The sequence below is a fragment of the Hippocampus bargibanti genome, linkage group LG18 (assembly GCF_051943395.1).
Source record: "Hippocampus bargibanti isolate YZ-2025 linkage group LG18, ASM5194339v1, whole genome shotgun sequence".
NCBI classification, from domain to species: Eukaryota; Metazoa; Chordata; class Actinopteri; order Syngnathiformes; family Syngnathidae; genus Hippocampus; species Hippocampus bargibanti.
This window is the reverse complement of record NC_142751.1, coordinates 9,761,942-9,780,371: the sequence shown is the minus strand read 5'-3', so window position 1 is coordinate 9,780,371 and position 18,430 is coordinate 9,761,942. Positions and strand designations below refer to the sequence as shown.

General features: G+C 39.9%; 2 protein-coding genes across 3 annotated transcripts; one reads left to right on the top strand and one right to left on the bottom strand.

The window, feature by feature from the left end:
* The first annotated feature begins 2,090 nt into the window (after positions 1-2,090).
* Positions 2,091-7,833, top strand: sftpba (surfactant protein Ba). 2 transcript variants are annotated; one of them, XM_089020462.1, is made up of 10 exons: positions 2,091-2,187; positions 2,276-2,331; positions 3,529-3,603; positions 4,350-4,478; positions 4,556-4,666; positions 5,128-5,208; positions 5,962-6,142; positions 6,870-6,928; positions 7,188-7,255; positions 7,350-7,833. In XM_089020462.1, the coding sequence occupies exons 1-9, from the start codon at positions 2,136-2,138 to the stop codon at positions 7,242-7,244; spliced, it is 801 nt and encodes a 266-aa protein (XP_088876588.1). In that variant the 5' UTR covers positions 2,091-2,135; the 3' UTR covers positions 7,245-7,255; positions 7,350-7,833. The 2 variants fall into 2 exon arrangements, with proteins under 2 accessions (XP_088876588.1, XP_088876587.1); XM_089020461.1 differs by having other exon boundaries at positions 5,959-6,142; positions 7,350-7,831.
* A 2,496-nt stretch (positions 7,834-10,329) lies between these two features.
* Positions 10,330-18,066, bottom strand: mat2aa (methionine adenosyltransferase 2Aa). Its single transcript, XM_089020459.1, has 9 exons — positions 17,762-18,066; positions 16,409-16,486; positions 15,673-15,795; positions 14,757-14,869; positions 14,531-14,674; positions 13,054-13,272; positions 11,441-11,623; positions 11,233-11,366; positions 10,330-11,152 (listed from the first exon to the last, which is right to left on the bottom strand). The coding sequence occupies exons 1-9, from the start codon at positions 17,853-17,855 to the stop codon at positions 11,050-11,052; spliced, it is 1,191 nt and encodes a 396-aa protein (XP_088876585.1). The 5' UTR covers positions 17,856-18,066; the 3' UTR covers positions 10,330-11,049.
* Between the last annotated feature and the right edge of the window lie 364 nt (positions 18,067-18,430).

The window sequence follows — 18,430 nt, the reverse complement described above, 5'->3', positions numbered from 1 at the left end:
GAAGTTAATTGGCAACGATTTGTCAAGAACTTTGGAGATGAAAAGAAGGAGAGGAATGAGGCGTAGGTTATTGAAATGATTTGGATATGAGCCAAGTTTTTGCACGATTGGAGTGTCAGCTTCAATTTTGAAAGGGCAGGAACAATTCCAGTGGATAGCGAGGAATGAATATGTAATGGCTGTAATGAAGGTAAGCACAGAGGGTAAGCAGGATTTGAACAGGACAATAAGGTTTGGGGGCATGGTAAACTGTGGGAATGATCATGGGAGTGGATCTGGATATTTGATAGGTGAGGCACTCAAATAAGGACATTTTGGAGGGCGAGAATAGAAGGACTTTCCACTTCTGGTGGTATAATAACGTTGGATAAGCTCCACCAGGAGAAAAATAAATAAATATACGGGGCACCCATCTAGCGTTGTGGCCCTAAGGATGACCTTGTTCTTTCAACATCTAACTGGAAATATGTAAGAACATATTAGACAAACATGCTATTCTACCTCGTAATTCCTTTGCAAATTTACCAACGTGATATCTTAAAACAGCGTTGTATCATTTTGCGGCGGTGCATACCTGGCCTCCCTTAACGTATTGTGGAGAATTGATTTGGATCATATACACTATCTACAGGTGCATGTTAGGGCAAATAACCAAATTGTTGCATGATGAAATGGTTTCACAAAGTTGAGAAGCTTGTGACTTTACCATGTTTTCCGGTGTATAAGGGGCACCCAAAAGCCTTGATTTTCTTCTAAAGAAGACAGTGTGCCGTATACACAGGGGCACCTTATATGTGAAATAATATTGAGCCACAACAGGTCTCGCAACTTCTGTCAGCAGCCACGACTCAATTTCCCTCATAGAAGAAGTAATGCGTAACCACAGCCTCTACTGTAGCGCCTTATTGACATTGACATAGTGACATTTATTTTGAATATTTTTAGATATTTCTATATCATATTGGGAAAACCTTTGTCATTCACTGAAGGTGCGCCTTATAGTCCGGTGCAACATATATGGAAAAAGTTTGAACATACACAATTTATTGGGGGTGCGCCTTATACTCTGGTGCGCCTTATACAGCATCTATGGCAGAGAGATACATAATTAATAACAGGTTAAATAAAAGGGCAAAATGACTCGATAAACACTTGAGATGATTGTTTGCTTTCTTGGAGGTTTATGTCAGTTAAGTCACAAAGCAAGAGGATTGTTTTGTGTATTTTAAAATTCAAGTCCCCTATTTTCCGTATTGTAAGGCGCAGCTACAAGCATATAATTTACTCAAAAGCAAACTTTATAATCTGATGCACCTTCGATAAGGATCAATATTGTGATTTCTTGGATGTAGTATTTGAAATATTCTGTAAAGTGCTTCATTATAGCAACTTCTAAACATTGAAAAAAACTGTATTGTATTGTATTGTATTGTATTGTATTGTATTACCTTCAGCATTTAGCGGACGCGTAATGCAACTGCAATCACTATTGCAGCTTCTATTCTATAGTCAAACCTCGCTTTTCATTTTTTTTATGCCTCAGTTTGCAAACCGAAAATCGGTTCTCGACCAAACTGAGCGCACCTGAATGCACCACTCAACTCCCCTCCACTTCCTTATGTCGCATCTCATTTTGACCGACATATTATGCTCATGTAGCGTTCCATTTTGAGCAGACATTGATTATAATGGGAAATGTTTCGGTTTTCAAACAGTGTTCTGGAACGGATTATGGTCAAAAACCGAGGTTTGACTGTATGCTTTATAATGTAGTGCACCCTATGTATGAAAAATCGTTTTAAAATTGACCATTCATGGAATGTATGCCTTATACTGCGAAGCGCCTTAGAGTGCGAAAAATCGTAGATATGCTTTATTTGTCAGAATTCTGAGCCTGGACTTTCCCGTAACACTCAGGTACTTTCACAAAATGGGAACAACCCTCACGTACATTTGTCTCCTCATTCACACCTGTGAAGAACACAAAAGGTGACCCCCCCCCCCCTACCATCCCCAAAACCAAGTAGGGTTGGGGCAGGCGGTGTTAAGTGGTGGTGGTCAAATAAAAGCTGGATTTTAAGCGTCTTTGCACATATCTGAGTATCGGCACAGCATTGAGCCAAATTCAAGAGAGGATGAACTCAATCACGTTTGCGTTGTTTCTCTTCACCGGTTTACAAGGTTGCGGTGAGTGTTTTGAAATCTGATATTTAATACAAATATAATATTTATCATTTTTTCCCCACATTATTTTATGAGTCATTCTTCTCCTCAGCTCTGACCGTGGAGAATGATGGATTCTTGAATAACGGACCGGATGCCTTGATGACAGTCAGTTTCTTTGTCCGCCTACTTTAAAATGATAAATAACATACACGTAGAACCAACCAGTGAACAATTTAAACTGCAACACTGGAGGAATTTAATCGAGATAAATGTACGAGAGAATACCTATGTGCTACACTATCGTCACTACAGATTTTTATATTGACCACACCAAACTTTACGTTTTGAATTTTTAACAATATTTTGGACCGCTACTCTACAATAATTAAGCACAAGCAGGTAACAGACAAAAAATATACATTTCACTGCAGCAGATGAGCATCTATTTTTGATCCCGGTGGATCATGTCATCAGGAATCATTCTACATGTTATATTGCACAATATTCCTCAAATACTATGACTACGGGTTAACACCTACATAACAAATTCCTCTCGGGTGGCTGTTATGATTGTGAGGAAGCCATTAGAATGTTTAATCCCCTCCACATATTGCTGATATTACTTATAATCATCATCATCATCATAATAATAATCATAAAAATAATAACCATAAAAAAAATAATAATAATACATTTAATTTCTAAGCGCCTTTCAAAACTCTCAAGGACATTTTCCAGTCACGGAACAAGAACTTTTTTTTGTACGGGTGAGCAGCGGCAGCCATTCGCGCCAGCATTCACTCTACCCGGAAGTAACACAGCAGCAAAGTTATGAAAGGAAGAGGAAAGGAAAGAAAGTAGAAAAACAAAACACAGGAAGTATCACGTTTGTCATTATACTTTTCAGGATATACGTATATATAGGATATACGATATTTCAGGATATACATACATATTTCATGTTTTTCCCCCGGATATGGCAGAAATAAGCCTTGCAATACAGGTATGTTAAGGAAGGCCAAATACAAGTTATTAACGTGTCTAAGGTTCAATATTTGGCATTCATTAAAGTGAAGTAGTCCCCTCATTAAAAAAATTACAAAAAACTACTTTTGTAAAAACAAATTAATGAATAACTAGTTTTCACATTTCAAGTAAAAAAAATAGGTCTGTTATTGTGGTTTACACGTGACAATTTGACATTTTGATTCAGACTTCAGCAAGCATCATGGAATTTCACAAGTTTGATTTGCTATCGCGGGCCGAATAAAATGATGCGGCGGGCCAGATTTGGTCCTCACGCCTTGACTTTGCCACCTGTGATATATACAGCGTATTCTTTAACTGTGACTTTGTGCTCAGGCCGGGAGTCCCTGTGAGGACTGCGCAAAAATAATCAACCTGTTTGTTGACCTGCTTTCCAACCCAGACCTCCAGGTGAACACATTTGCTTATCAGACCTTCCTTATCAGGCTCTACTGGGCACAATGCTATCGCACAGAGTCCTCCCTACCCCCACAGCAAATTCCTGGAATGTTGCTTGGCACACATTCATAATCAGCAGGAGCATAGTGATGGAAATAGTTTGGAATGAATATGGTTTATCTTAAAATATACGTGACACAGGGGCAATCATTCTGTTGGCCTCTTTAACTCATTCATTGTCATGCCAGAATTCATTTGGGAATTGAAAATATGACGTGGAGCGTCATTCCCAAATTTGTTTGGGGTTTGGTTTTTCTTCCTTGCAGATAAAGCTCTGGTCAGACCTCTGGCAATGTTTTTGCCTTTCCACGAAGGGGCAGCATTTGTCTTTTGTACAGCCACTCCCAATTCAAGCTCAGATAACTCAAGACCCATATAATTTAGGAATTAACTTTTTTTCTGATGCAAGGAGAGAGTCTAATGTTTCGAATTCTATATTGAATGTTTATGTAGTCCTAAAACTCAATATTCTGTCCTGGAATTGAAGCGACAATGACAAAAACCTTGGCACTGGAGTGTACATGGGCACCAACAATTTGACTGTTTCGGCGTAAAAGTCGCATACATTTTATAAATGAGGTAAACGGGACAAGGATTGTTTCACCTGACTGTGCGCCAATGAGTCGCTTTGTCGATTATGTTGTTCTTGTATCTCTCGTGAATTGACTATTGAGCCAAGTAAAACATGCTTCTTTCAGAAAATTATCACACGTGGCATCAGCAACCTGTGTGATCACCTGCCTGGGAAAGCGGGCGTGGCCGCATTATGCAAGGAGGAGGTGGACAAGATCCTTCCAGTGGCGCTCAGCTTGATTACCGTCATAGCAGTACGTAGTGCAGGGCCTTCACACAATTTCAATACATGTATTTCAAAATATTTAAATTGCCATGTGTCTGTCTGCAGAAGCCTGATGATATCTGCAAAATCACGGGGCTGTGCGCCTCCGACGAACAGCAGAAAACATTGGGGTCTTTACTCAACGAGGCGCTCCAGCTTGCTCCATTGCAAGAAAATGTCAGTCAATGAGACGCTGCGCTTTTTAACTCAATTCGCTGCCATTCACAAATGTATTTGTGAATTGAAAATATGACGTGGAGCGCGATTTTGTTTTTTTTCTTGCGGGGGGTTGCTCATAAAGCGCTGGTCAAACCTCTGGAAATGTTTTTCCCTTCCACGAGGGGGCAACATTTACCTTTTGTCCAGCCTCCCCATTTCAAGCACAGATAACTCCAGACCGATATAATTTAGGAATTATCTCTTTTTTTCTGATGAAAGCAGAGAGTCTAAGGTTTCTTACGCTGCATTGAATGTTTATATAGTCCTAAAACTCAATATTCTGTGGGTCATGGAATTTGAGTGAAAATGACAAAAACCCTGGCAGTGGAGTGGACACATTTTGCACATCGCCTGACAGTCAATAAGATAAAAAGATCAATGATGGTGACTATATAGTTGACATTTTCTGTTTTTTTAAGGGGAAGCCCACGTCGCCGTGCTCATTTTGCATTTTTTTCATCAAGACGCTGGATGACTTGCTGCCCAAAGAGAGGACTGAGGTAGATCGGCAAAATTAATTCTGTGATTTTTTGACATATACGACTACAGGGAAACAACAGTGGCTTTTGTACCACACTTAGAGAATATGTTTTTTTTTTTGCGAATAAATATAAACAGTACTGCACAAAGATACTTTACACATGGGTACAAATGAGGCATGTAAAAATGATTTCTAAAATATGTGGTTTTTTTGGGGGGTAAAAACGCTGCTGTTTGTGGAAAAGGCTTATTGGTGGCAAATCCTTGCTTAGTCAAAAATTTGGCAGTAGAAAAAAAAAAATTAAAACTTATTTGTTATTTATTAAACATATTTTACAATATTTTAATACAAATGAATGGCCGTCAAATATGGGATTTTCACTATTTGCATGGCTGGGACGTTTGCCATCCCCTGTGAATTCTTGATTGTTTTTAATTAGGTAATTACATTTAATTTTAAATATAATTTTATTTAACTAATTTATTTATCTAACATACTTTGCCTATTTATTTATTTATTTATTCATTTTTTTTTTTTAATCAATATATTTATTGCTGTTGATTTGAAAAGTGTGGAGAGTGGCATTTCTAATATTTGGGTTTTCTGACTAAGCCACTTGACAGGGTCAGAATTTCAATTTCTCAGTATGAGTGCACTTCGACAAACCCAAGATAAAAGTTTAAAAAGTGCTGCGTAATAAACTGTTGAAAATTAGGTTCAGACAGGAATGGAAGCAGCGCCCGGTCTAATTGTGTTAACTGTTTCTTAGAAGGCCGTGGTGGAGCTGATGGAGGACATCTGTCACATCATGCCCATCTCCTACCGTCTTCAGTGCCAGTTTGTGATCGGCAAGTTCAGCAAGACGCTGCTAGACGCCCTTTTAGGTTTTGCCACCCCAAAGGCCATTTGCACATTCATCCGCCTGTGCCAGGGTCAGGAGGGTCCTCCCGTCGGTCAGTCACACCGAATCACACAATTATTGTTGTCCAGTCTGGAAAATGGAAAAAAAGGTTGATTCAATGAGGGGAAAAAGGCATTTTTAAGTTCTAATTGTTTGCTCTCTAGTGGCGCAACGCTTATGGATGAGTCATGGGGGGGGGGGCATGGAAATTATTGGATTACAGTGATCCCTCGCTAATTCACGGTTCACTTATCGCGGTTGATTACAGTGATTCCTCGCTACTTCGCGGTTTCAGTGCATCGTGATTTTTTTTTTCTGGGAAAAAACGTTCAGAATTTAAAAAAATGCCGCATGCCTGAGGTTTCCACATGGCTGTAGGTTGATTGGTTCCCAGCGCTGATGTAACCCAATGTCAGCACGTTATTTCATGGTTTACAGACGTGGATTGACTCTACAGCTTCTCAGCCCCGTCCAGCACCACTTCTGTTTTATCACGCGTGTTATTATGATCCAACCCTACTTCGCAGATTTTCGTCAACCGCGGGTAGTCCTGGACCCCATTAACCACGAAAAACGAGGGATTACTGTATTGCAAAATCGTTTTTATTTATAAAGAAAAAAAAACCTTACCTTTAAATTCCAGTTTACCCACACTTGATGCTGTAAAATAGGATTGAGACTAATCGTAATAAAAAAATGTCTTCATGGAAAGCATATCAAATATACAAGATGGATGTTTGACCACTGACCATCCATGTCCTCTCCATCCCCAAATCCAGACCCTTGCACTTTGCCAACATACAGGTGCAGGGACCTACAAACGTCTCTGAAATGTGGGGTAAGTTAACAATAATTGGTCATCACGCGGGTGTTTTTTTTCCTCTTTGAGAAACTACACTACACAAAATTCATCTGTGTCGAATCAAACGAAAACATTGCCATTTATCTGTTTATACTTAGGAATCACATAATCCATATTTGACATCTGTCAAATTAACAAACATTTTCTAAACCTTAATATTCTGTTTGTGTATTTTCTGCATTGTCAAAAATCCAGTTTTTTTAAAACATGTCAATACTATTTCCACTACATATAGACTATGTTCTACTGTCAAAGATTTGCCCGGAAACCCCTCAGCTACAACACCCTTTGAAGAGTTGTCAGGTAAATGCGATTACATTTTTGACATGCAAAAAAAAAAAAAAAAACACACAAAAAACATCATGCATTATTGTTTTTTTTTTTTTTTTTGGGCCAGGCTGGAATTGTGAGTCATCAGCCGTCTGAGCCTGGTGTTGCAGTTATAAGAAACTCAAAATGGCTTCTGTCTTTTAATTCCTGATGTTCCCGCTATGCTTAACAGGTTTTGAACAGAAGCCTCAAGGCATTGTGTGTGTTTTTCTTTCACTCTTTGTGGATTGGTTTATGGGAGCGCTTGGCACAAATAAGGTCATGTAACTACAGATTTTGTACTCGTCATATGTTTTATCCAAATCTGGAATTGTTTGCATCAATTGTTGAGTCAAAAAATATATATAATCATCAAACAGTCATATAGTCATTCTGATTTGAGCTGAGATTTTGTTCTAGAATGTAGCTTTGTATTTGTTGGTCAAATTTTATGCAGGTATTGCAAAAAGGTTAAACATCACCCGCACATTGGAGATATTCTGGATTCAAATCCGGGCCCTGGCCTTTGTGTTATACTCTCCCCCGCTTGTGTCGGTTTCCTCACGAATTAAAATAAAAGAAAGAAAAATAAGTGTTAAGATTTCTTCGGTGGTAACCCAAGAGCAATCACGAAAACGGTTGGATAAATGGACGGAGGCACCATTCTCTGTAAAAAAAGATCCAACACATAATCCGAAATGCATAAGCATGCCGTTTATTTTGAGAGCTTGAAGAAGCTGAACAGCAGGTTAGACTCTTGAAGGTGACACAGTGTGCAACAAAGGATTGGGGCAGAATGTTGTCGGCAATGCAGAAAATGAAAAAAGGCACTTAATAATAATAATAATAATCGCTCACGCTACACAAAGTTTTTTACAGAATAATTTTGAATGGGAGAATCTGTGTAAACAGGCTGGTTTCTCTGTACAACACCAACCAATTAAGGACTCTCCCATTTTGTGGTTTTAAACAAGGTTATGTCACTCGCAAGTCATTTTTTACCTGATGATTGCCTTCAGGCGCTCTTTGGACCACACACACATCGGTGGCACACACAAGGGTGTCAAAGATCGAAGCAACTTGGAAAGCCCCCCTTTCATACTACACTGTCAGTGGAAGCCTGGAAAGATAAGGTACAGTGGACCAGACTGCCAGATGCAGAGAAATTTCACAACATGCTATTTTCACTTTAATCGATGCATCGCTCACCTGTATCTTCTACCAAGATGCAAGATAGAATATGACCACTATAGTCAAAATCTTACATGAAGACATAGAGACTTGATTTTATCAGCATCTGGGGGGGACGAGTTAACTACTTTTGGGGCAGATTTAATTGTGAAGTGAGAGTATCAGATGTTGAATCTTGCATTCTTTGTCAAGCTTTCGCCTATAATGCGTCTCACAAATCTGGCCCCACCTTGGACACGACTCTCAAAGGGGTGGGGGGTAGGGGGCTGGGTTACCGGGTGATTTTTTTTCTGCTCATCACCACAATTGGGCGAGTTAGTTTATCGTCACAATCTTCTTTGGCGAGGGTCAGGAGCATTTTATAAAAATGCAATCAATTTTAATTGGGTGGAAAGAAAAAGGAAGATATTGTGATTTAAAGGACAACCGACGCCCCCGGACTAGTTGTGTCCATAATTTGTAAAATCACTTCAAATTACTTCTACTGAGCGTATTTTACAAAGATTCCACAGCATATAGCTATATTTTACGTTTTAAGACTCGCGCTGAATATTCAGGAAGACTTGTTTTCAAGTTGGTGACGATTCCTGACGCGACATCATGTCAGGAACGCCCCTGACCGAGAAAACGACACACAATGCATTTTGGGTACTTTGTTTGGTCTGAAAATTTCGTGTTGATCCGTGTTGATCCGTGTTGATGGCGAAATTAGAAGGGAAACACAAATAACACGATGGTGAATCGTTGTGTGTTGCACCAAGACTACTATTTGATAGTAGTTGACAGAAATTCCCAGCAGACAAAGCAGCGCATTTCCAATGGAGCTTGGGCGCCATCTTGTGCATTTTCTGGGACGCTACATTGGAGTCCTGATGGCTCGAATTCATACGGAAGGATTTCTTTAGTTGATAGCAAACATCTATGCTTTCCTCTTCAGAACTATTTGAATCATATTCATAATTGGATGAGAAACAAGAAAGCATCTTCTCCGAATCTGGAGCCATTGTTTTGATTCTAGAGCAAGGCAAGACGTCCTGGCGTGACGTCACGAACAAGGGGGCAGGACCTTCTGAAAATCGGCATCTCCAAGGTCATTTTGAAGTAGTTTTGGGACACTAACTCATTTTTATTGGTGTTTTGCATTTGACTAAAAATATCAGCCTGCATGTTTTGGGTATTTTAGATGCTATAAAATGTTTTCCTGATGTCAGTTAGGAAACAAAAAAATGGTGTCGGTTGTCCTTTAATCTTTGGAACGAACATAGTGACGAGCAATCCGTGATCATTGGTTTAGAGCGCACGTGTCGAAGTCAAGGCCCGGGGGCCACATCTGGCCTACCACATCATTTGATTCGGCCCGCGAAAGCAAATCAAGTTCCATGATGCTTGCAAAAGTCCGAACCAAAATGTCAAATTGTAATATGTAAACCACAATAATAGTAATTATTTTTGACTTCAGATTTGAAAATTAGTCTTCCATCAATTTGTTGCGTGCTCTCTATGTATATATACACACATACAGTATATACCACAATGTAGTTTCGGGTTCCTCTCGGGGACCGTTATGGATTTAGAGAAGCCATTAGAATGTTTAACATATTACAGATAAAGCGCACAAAAAATTAATGAATAACTAGTTTTCAAATTTGAAGTAAAACAATAACGATTGTTATTGTGGTTTACATGGGACAATTTGAAATTTTGGTTCTGACTTGGCCAAGCATCATGGAATTTCACAATTATTTTTTTTTTTTCGCCGGCCGAATAAAATGTTCCCAACCAGACTTGGCCCACAGGCCTTGACTTTGACATCTGTGGTTTAGATTAGATGAATATATGTGCTTTACCATTACAAAAATACTTTGGCCATACCTTGATTGAACATAGGAGTGTAGGTCATATTTAATTAGGTGCAAAGAGTAAGTCGCAAGTAATGAATTAAATCTGATCACGTTAGTCAGCATTCGAAACTGAGGCAACACAACGGGCGTCTATTACGAATGATTTAAGGAGAAGCAGGAACTCAATAGACCTTTTTAGCTGCCGTTGGCAACAAGATCGGTCCCACGACAATCAAAAGACTTTCTATGATTCAAGTACAAGACAGTGCCACATGTGAATCCCCGCTTTCTGTAAACGGGATTGGCTATGCTGAAATGACACCCAGAACATTTAACCTCGTTGAGAATGACCGCCTGACATTTTGAGTAACAAAATATTTTTTTTTAAAATGGAGTGAAGTTTACGTGTAGCCCCAACACAACCAAAAACGGTCAGTAGCAGCTTCTGACTTCTCTGTAAAACGTCAGAAAGAAATTGGCGTGAAGAGGCAGCACGGAAAAAAAAAAAAAAAAAAAAAAAAAAAAAAAACGACGACGGTTGTGCGTTTGGTTGCCTTGAGCAGAAAATCCTTTCAAGACAAATTTCAGCTCTTGAATGGGGTTGAGCAAATTGACAAAATGGCCCAATAGCAAAGTACATAGTGAAACAGATGGGGCAGTAACGTGGCTACTTTGTGCGGAGGAAGAGGAGGATGGGAAAGAGACAAACACACGCTACATGAAACGAAGAAGGCCGTTAGCGGTAGGGTAGGGCAGTTAATATTTTAGCTCTTTGGGAACCTCCCATGAAAACAGAGCACGACCAAAGTGGCCGTAAGCTGCAGTGCGCTGGTAGATGGGCTTCTTTAGGTCCAATTCCCTGCCACAGGAAGAAACACAAAACGAAGTCACAAAGGTAAAATATGCTGTCAAAAGTCCCCAAAAAATCCACGAGGATACCTCACGATGACTCCTGGACGTAGGTCGAAATTCTTTCTTACGATGTCCAGTAACTCACTCTCATTCTTCTGGGATGTCCCATAGTGGAAGATGGAGATAGAGAGCGGATGTGCAACCCCAATGGCGTAGGATACCTGAAGGCATTGGGGTTTCATGCAGTGTTTAGCCACAATCTGCCTAGATGTGCTCAGATAGGCTTCACTCTCACCTGGACCAGAACACGCCTGCACAGTCCCGCTTTCACGAGTGATTTGGCAACCCAGCGAGCGGCATAGGCGGCGGAGCGGTCCACCTTGGTGTAGTCCTTGCCCGAAAAAGCGCCGCCCCCGTGGGCTCCCCAGCCGCCGTAAGTATCGACGATGATTTTGCGCCCTGTCAGACCAGCGTCACCCTGCGGGCGGAAACATTCATTAAGAAGAAGACTGTGCTGAGCGGTTGCACCTTTTCGACCGCATGAATATGCCAGCACTGTTTTTGATTGAGAGGAATGTCGCTGCCATTTGACTGTACTGGGGCGATTGTACTTATTTGCGCCTGTATTGAGCAGCATTTTCACAGCCCCGCGACGTTCAGCGGAAAGGTTGGTGCTGTTGGACAGTCTGCAGCTGGATGCATGCATGGCTTTACGAGCCCGCAATGAGAAGAAAGGAGCCTCAGCGCAGAGCGAAACCGGAGGATGAGCCCCAAGACAATCCTGATCGATGAAAAACCATTCCTGCACCTGCAGAGTGTGCTCGTTGGGTTTTTGTGTCTATTTGAACTGAGCTCTTTATTTTACCAAATACAACTAGAAAGCAATTTTTTTCTCCTATTTTACATATTTCTCCTATTTTACTTTCAAAAATAGTGATGCCATCCTAGTCCCACCACATAAGTACTTTCCAAAGCCTTTTAGATGAGACACTTTATTGTTTAAGATGATGCATCAGCCAATCAATTGAGACGCAAAACCTATGATAACGAGATTGAAAAAATATGTATTAAAATGTAACTATACCCTGGTTGGTGTACCACATCATTTTTCCCAGATGAGATGCTTTAATTGTTCAACCAGACACTTGACAATTCCATGGAGGTGCGGCACTGATTAGAGTGAAACGCCTTCATTCACTATATTAACATGTTCTCTGCCAGCCATAAAAAAAATAAAAAAATTGAGTGCCAGCTAATTATGGACATTGTGAGAGATTGTTCTGGGATCACAGAATATTGGATTGGATTGGATATGCCTTTATTAGTCTCACAGTGGAGAAATTGTGTTATCTTCGCACCGTTGCACAGAAAGTAACATCTCTTCTTTCATTAAAAAATGTTGACCTCTTTGGACCTTATTTCATTTTTAGTATACACTATGGGTTGCTTTCACCGATGTCACTTATTTTGAATGAGTGAAACATTTTTAATGGCAAGATATAATCCACATATCCATCTACAACAGTGGCTCTGATGCTAATAATTTGGTAGTGATGCCACAACCATCCTAACAAATTGCAGTAATTGCAGCCAGAAGCATACAAGCGTTGTGCGTAACACAGTGAGGACTTCCAATCGACGCTAAATGCTGCCACCGGCTGGCCATCGTTATTATTATTATTATTTTATCAGTGGTAGTAGTCGTAGTTGCAGCAGTAGTATTTATTTAATTATTTGTCTATTTATTTATCAGTGTATTTATTTTAAACGCACACAAGAATAAAATGCTTAAAATTAACATTAACTCATTAAATCCCAGCCATTTTCATTGCAGCAAACCATTCAATCTCAGCCATTTCGTTGTATTTTGACCTATTAGCAAGGCCAACAGAGCATTTCATTTCTTACCTGCGGTCCACCAATGACAAAGCGACCACTTGGCTGAAGGTGATAGATGGTATCATCATCCAGATAGCCGGGAGGGACCACCACTTTTACCACGTGTTCCTTCAGACTGCGACGCATTTCCTCCAGACCGATGTGTTCGTCGTGCTGCACGGAAATGACAATGGTGTGGACGCGGAGCGGAACCACGGCGCCACGGTCCTGTCTGTACTGGACCGTAACCTGTCAGAGAAAAAATATATTGTAGCAGTCAAAAAAAGCACAAGAGCAAAATCAAGGCCCACTATATTTGATATAAAGGAGACACGAAGAGCTTAGTAAAAATGTGGCCTAGGCTACATTTGGCCTGCCCACAGTCTCAGATTGTCCCTCCTGTATCATTATAGAACACTGTCAATAATACTATACCGCCAATTTATCTTTATATTTGGGAGTCCTGACTAAGAAGGATTAATACGAGTTGATAGTTGGTGCACTATACATACAATAGTGACAGATGAAGCAATTTGTGGAAACCAGCAAATACACCTTTTGTAAATACATGAAAAATAAAATACTGGTACTCAAAGTTCAGGTGAGCCTGCTAGTTTCGCCTACTAGTGTCACTCTTTTGCAATTTTAATTGCCTAACCCTGTTTTAACAGCTATTTTCAGCATTTCCACCCCCCAGCAAAACCCTTATTATAAATAAACAATGCTTGTCACTTTTTCTTATGTGTTACGATAACTGTAAAAATATGCAGCAACAAATTCAGGGACACTCAGAAATGTCCTTTTCCCCGTAAAGACACTTTAAAGGACAGTTAGCATGATTACATTTTTTTCTTTCACTCATTCACTGCCAGACGCTATACAAAAATGTGTCCATTCCAGTGTCAGGGTTTTTGTCATTGTCACTTGAATTCCAGTACCCACAGAATATTGAGTTTTAGGACTACATAAACATTCAATGCAGCGTAAGAAACCTTACTCTCTTCTTTCATAAGAAAAAAACGAGTTAATTCCTAAATAATATGGGTCTGGAGTTATACGAGCTTGGCTGACCAAAATACAATGCAATACATACTGTACATATTGGTTTATATGGGGCTTTAACAACAGCTGGAGCTGTAACAAAGCGCTAACATGAAAAAAAAAAGAAATGCTGCCTCCTTGTGGAAAAAAAACCATTGCCAGTAGCCAGCGCTTTATTCGGGAATGGCGCTCTATGTCATATTTTCAATTCCCGAATAAGTGAATGAGTTAAAATGAATCGGCCAATAAATAAATTGGGAGATTTCTACACACCACTACAAATATTTGGTAATGGTTTTATATAATTAATACTCAAACACTGGGGCAATTGCATATACAATAAAATAATGAATTATATATTAATGTTATTTTCAAGAAACTTTAACTTGTTGTGCAGCCTTTGATGAAAATGAGTTTGTCTCATTTGACCGGGCAGAAAAAAACGGACACAAGGTTCGTATGTGACCTGAGTTTTGGAATCTGGTCGAAGCCACGGGAGCGTTCCATCCCGGCGTAGGTCGGCCATCTTGGCGTTGAGCTTGTGGGCCAGGATGATCGTAAGAGGCATACATTCCTCCGTTTCATCGCTGGCGTAGCCGAACATCAAACCCTAAGGGAGTCGTCATGAGATTAGTCACGGGTGAGAGCATGAACGGTAGTGAGAGCAAGTTCATACAGGTGTGCCCTCAGACCTGGTCGCCGGCCCCTACGTCCTCCTCTTTGCGGTCCAGGTGAACGCCTTGAGCGATGTCGGGGGACTGCTGCTCCAAAGCCACCAGAACGTTGCAGGTCTTGTAGTCAAAGCCTGCCATTGACAATTAAATATACCCCCAAAAGAAGTAAGTCCGCTCTTAAGTGTGCTTTAAATTTGCCCTGTGGTGTGTGTGTGTGCTTCCAAGCAGCAAACATTACACAAAAGTCGCATGCCTCACCTGCGCAAATCTACATGATAAGACTAAAAGCGCTGCAGGGGACAGCTACTCGAAGGCAACAGACATGGAGGAGCTTCACAATTTCAATTTGAATGCTGTTTTTATGATGTGAACGTGTTTGACAACCAGATGAGAATAAGAAAAACGTATTTTGACATTACCATATTTTCCGGTGTATAAGGCGCACGCAAAAGCCTTGATTTTGTGCGCCTTATACTCCGGTGCACCTTTTATACTGCAAAATATGGTAATTTCATTTGTCAAGTAAGAAAATAGACCTCGTATGTCTGTGGACATTGATCAGAATCATCTTTATTGCCAAGTATGTAGAACACACAAGGAATTTGTTTCCGGTAGAACACGCTGCACTAGTATCGTCGTCAAAAAAAACTGCTAAGTGGCACTATACAGTTCCATTTTGGCTACTGTTGAAAGAGTTGAAAGGGAAGAAGCTGTTTAAATGCCAAGAGTTAAGGCTATGATTAAAAAAAAAAGGTTTCAAACATGTTTGGTGTCAGGACAAAAGTGTGTATCCTACAGCAACAACCCACTTCCTTAAGAAGATATTGCCTAACTGAGTGTTTTGAACAATTATCTGCACTTTTCGAGCAAGCACAAGACTGGAAGCAATCAGAATATTGAATAAGGTTTGTTTTGTTTGAGCTTCTAAGTTTACCTTTGGAAGAATCATCATAACCGATCTGCTTGATTGTCTCTCGCACAATCTTTTGGTAGTCTACCACAGCCCTGGAGGTGATCTCCCCGGCCAGCAGGATCATCCCCGTTTTAGCGACCGTCTCTGTTCGAGTGAAAGATTAAGTTAAATCTTAAGAGTGAAACATCCTCGAGTACAACATAAAATGAGTCTTGCATTCAAGAAATAAAGAACATGTTGAATGTTAAACTTCTCTGGGAGGGAAATCTTAAAGGCTTGGGACTGTAAACACCCCCGTATAAAAATTTCAGTGAAAAAGCAAACAAGATTGTGTTTTGGAAAAATAGGAAGGGAATAAAAGAGCCGCAGGAGATGTTCCATTCCCTTTATATGAAGACACAGCTCATTAAATCATTAAATGGAATATTGTAGCGCCCTGAGAGCTCAAGAATTAAGAGTGATTTTAATTTTTTTATATTTAAGCAATTAGCTTTATCAGAAAGGACAACATTGAGGGAAAATATGAGAATCATAATGTGACAGGTTTTAAAAATATTACTACAAGAACAAACAATATAAATCTCACGCGTGAAAACTGTTGAAGTTCTATGAAAAACATTTTTAATACATTACTTTGACTAGAATAATGTTACAATTTAAATGAAAATCAAACTAAAAATGTAAGACAAAACATGTCATAATGAGAATAAAATCATCATGAGACTATAGTTGAAATGAAGGGGGAGGCGGGGCTTACCACATGCTACTTTGGCATCTGGGTCTTGGATAAGGTGCGCATCCAAAACAGCATCACTAATTTGGTCGCATATCTTATCTGTATAGCAAAAATTGATTTGAGATAATGTCAACAAAAAGTATTAAATCAAAGCAATCTTGTTGTGTGGGTAAAAAAAATAATTTGCTGCGCATGACAACTTACTTGAAACATAATGTTTTGATTCCCTTTTCAAATTCTAGTAACCAATATGTTTGTTGGTGTGGTAAACAACTCCCCTACTCCATCCAGAATGTCACCATGCTTTTGTTCACCCTCCCCCCCAAAAAAAACAGAAACACCTTTTCGCATGACGCAACACAGAATCATTATTGCCTACCTTATGCTTATTCATGTAGATGTTATGGGACAGGTTCAACCGCTTCTTACTACACATTTTTAAAGTCAAATGATGCAATCCAGCCTTACAAACAAGTCAAGACTAAGTTAATTAATTGCAAGTGAGATGTCCAAGTGGGATGCCAGACAAACACGCTTTCATCCTTCCAGGTCATAGAAGGGGTATGTCATTGTCAGCTGAGCAGGGCATTTTGGGTTCACGACCACATATTTGAAAGTGGTGAACATAACATTGTTTTGATATGACTTTGAAAACTCATTTAAAATTCACTGCAATTGTTATTTATCATTCACATTTGCTAATGTTGTTAATCATTCTTATCTGTGGTATACCAAATTCCCAATAACATCGTATTTTGTTAATATCATTCCTAATTCTAATATTAGAAGACGTTGTTAGACAAATAAACGGCAAAATTGACCAACTTTTCAATTTACAAGAAGTGTAAACGTATCCTTGACGACCGTTATTCTGCTGCCACTTTGAATGGAGCAGGAAGCTAACCGGATACTGATTTTGACTGGCGAGAATGTAATTCGGTGGTGCGTGATAACTATATGAAAGCTTATACACCCCCCCCCCCCAACTCAATTCAATATTTATTTCTCATTCTAACACGCTGATACAAATTAGCCGGGATACATTTTAAATATATTTTATTAAACGACGTGTACGTACTTCATTGACATTTAGCTTTCGTGTCTAAGGAACTAGCTAATCTTTATGCACGGCTATGATAGTGACATAAAAGATAGTTGCCACGGAGGCCGGGGGTATAAAATGCCTCCTTAAAAGTTCAAACACGTGTAAAAGACCACAAAAAAACTCCGTACTACACAAGAGACACGCGACATGACCTCAGAGGAGGTCCTGTCAAAATAGCATTTATAGTGAGTGTAATGTCGGCATTCATATTGTCCGTCCATTCATTGTAAAAACAATAAATAAATACATCTAATTATAATAAAACTCACCGGGATGTCCTTCCCCGACAGATTCGGAGGTGAAGAGGAAGCAGTCGTCGTCGACGAATGAGTAGTTATGGGAACCGTTCAGCTCGCCGTTCATCTTGAACACTGTTAGCCGACAAGCTAGGCGTTTGGATAGCCTCCTCTCAAAGTGGGAATATGGGAGAGAACAGTTTGCGTATATGACTCAGATACACGATAAAATATCTAAGGCCCGGTGTCGTGCTTCAGGCTACCCGCCACTGCTGATCTAAAAACTGGTTGGGCTGCTTCGGTTCTTTCATGTGTAGTGGCAGGAGTGGCCTATGTGGAGTGTAGCCTATTAAAGTTGCAAGTGCTACCATGTGGCGCAGATGGGTGTGCGCGTGTCAACAGTTTTTGGGACTATCAGAGACAGAAAGGCGGCCCACTTCAGGTTGTGGGAGATCATGATGCTCAGAAATCTATCATAACTTTTGTTGATACCGAAGTCCAGTGCAGACTTCCTCAATATACATTTTTCCGTGGCTTCGCGTGAACAAGGTATCTCTGATCAGTGAGCAAAGCTGCTCCTCTGTCAACTGGAATGACAAGAGAATATTGAGACATAAATTGCAAAAATATAAAATTTTGACCCTGCGTCTGTCAAAATGAAAACGATTACGTGTGTGTCACGACTTTTGAAGCGTTCTGCTG

Bases quoted from the DNA above. Each gene is read 5' to 3' on its own strand.
- mat2aa (XM_089020459.1), bottom strand. From the start codon at position 17,855: ATGAACGGCGAGCTGAACGGTTCCCATAACTACTCATTCGTCGACGAC. The intron at 15,796-16,408 runs GTAAGCCCCGCC...TCACTCGAACAG, and splicing joins AGATGCCAAAGTAGCATGTG to AGACGGTCGCTAAAACGGGG. The intron at 14,675-14,756 runs GTCTGAGGGCAC...CGACTCCCTTAG, and splicing joins ACGTAGGGGCCGGCGACCAG to GGTTTGATGTTCGGCTACGC.
- sftpba (XM_089020461.1), top strand. From the start codon at position 2,136: ATGAACTCAATCACGTTTGCGTTGTTTCTCTTCACCGGTTTACAAGGT. The intron at 4,479-4,555 runs GTACGTAGTGCA...GTCTGTCTGCAG, and splicing joins GCTTGATTACCGTCATAGCA to AAGCCTGATGATATCTGCAA. The intron at 6,929-7,187 runs GTAAGTTAACAA...CACTACATATAG, and splicing joins AAACGTCTCTGAAATGTGGG to ACTATGTTCTACTGTCAAAG.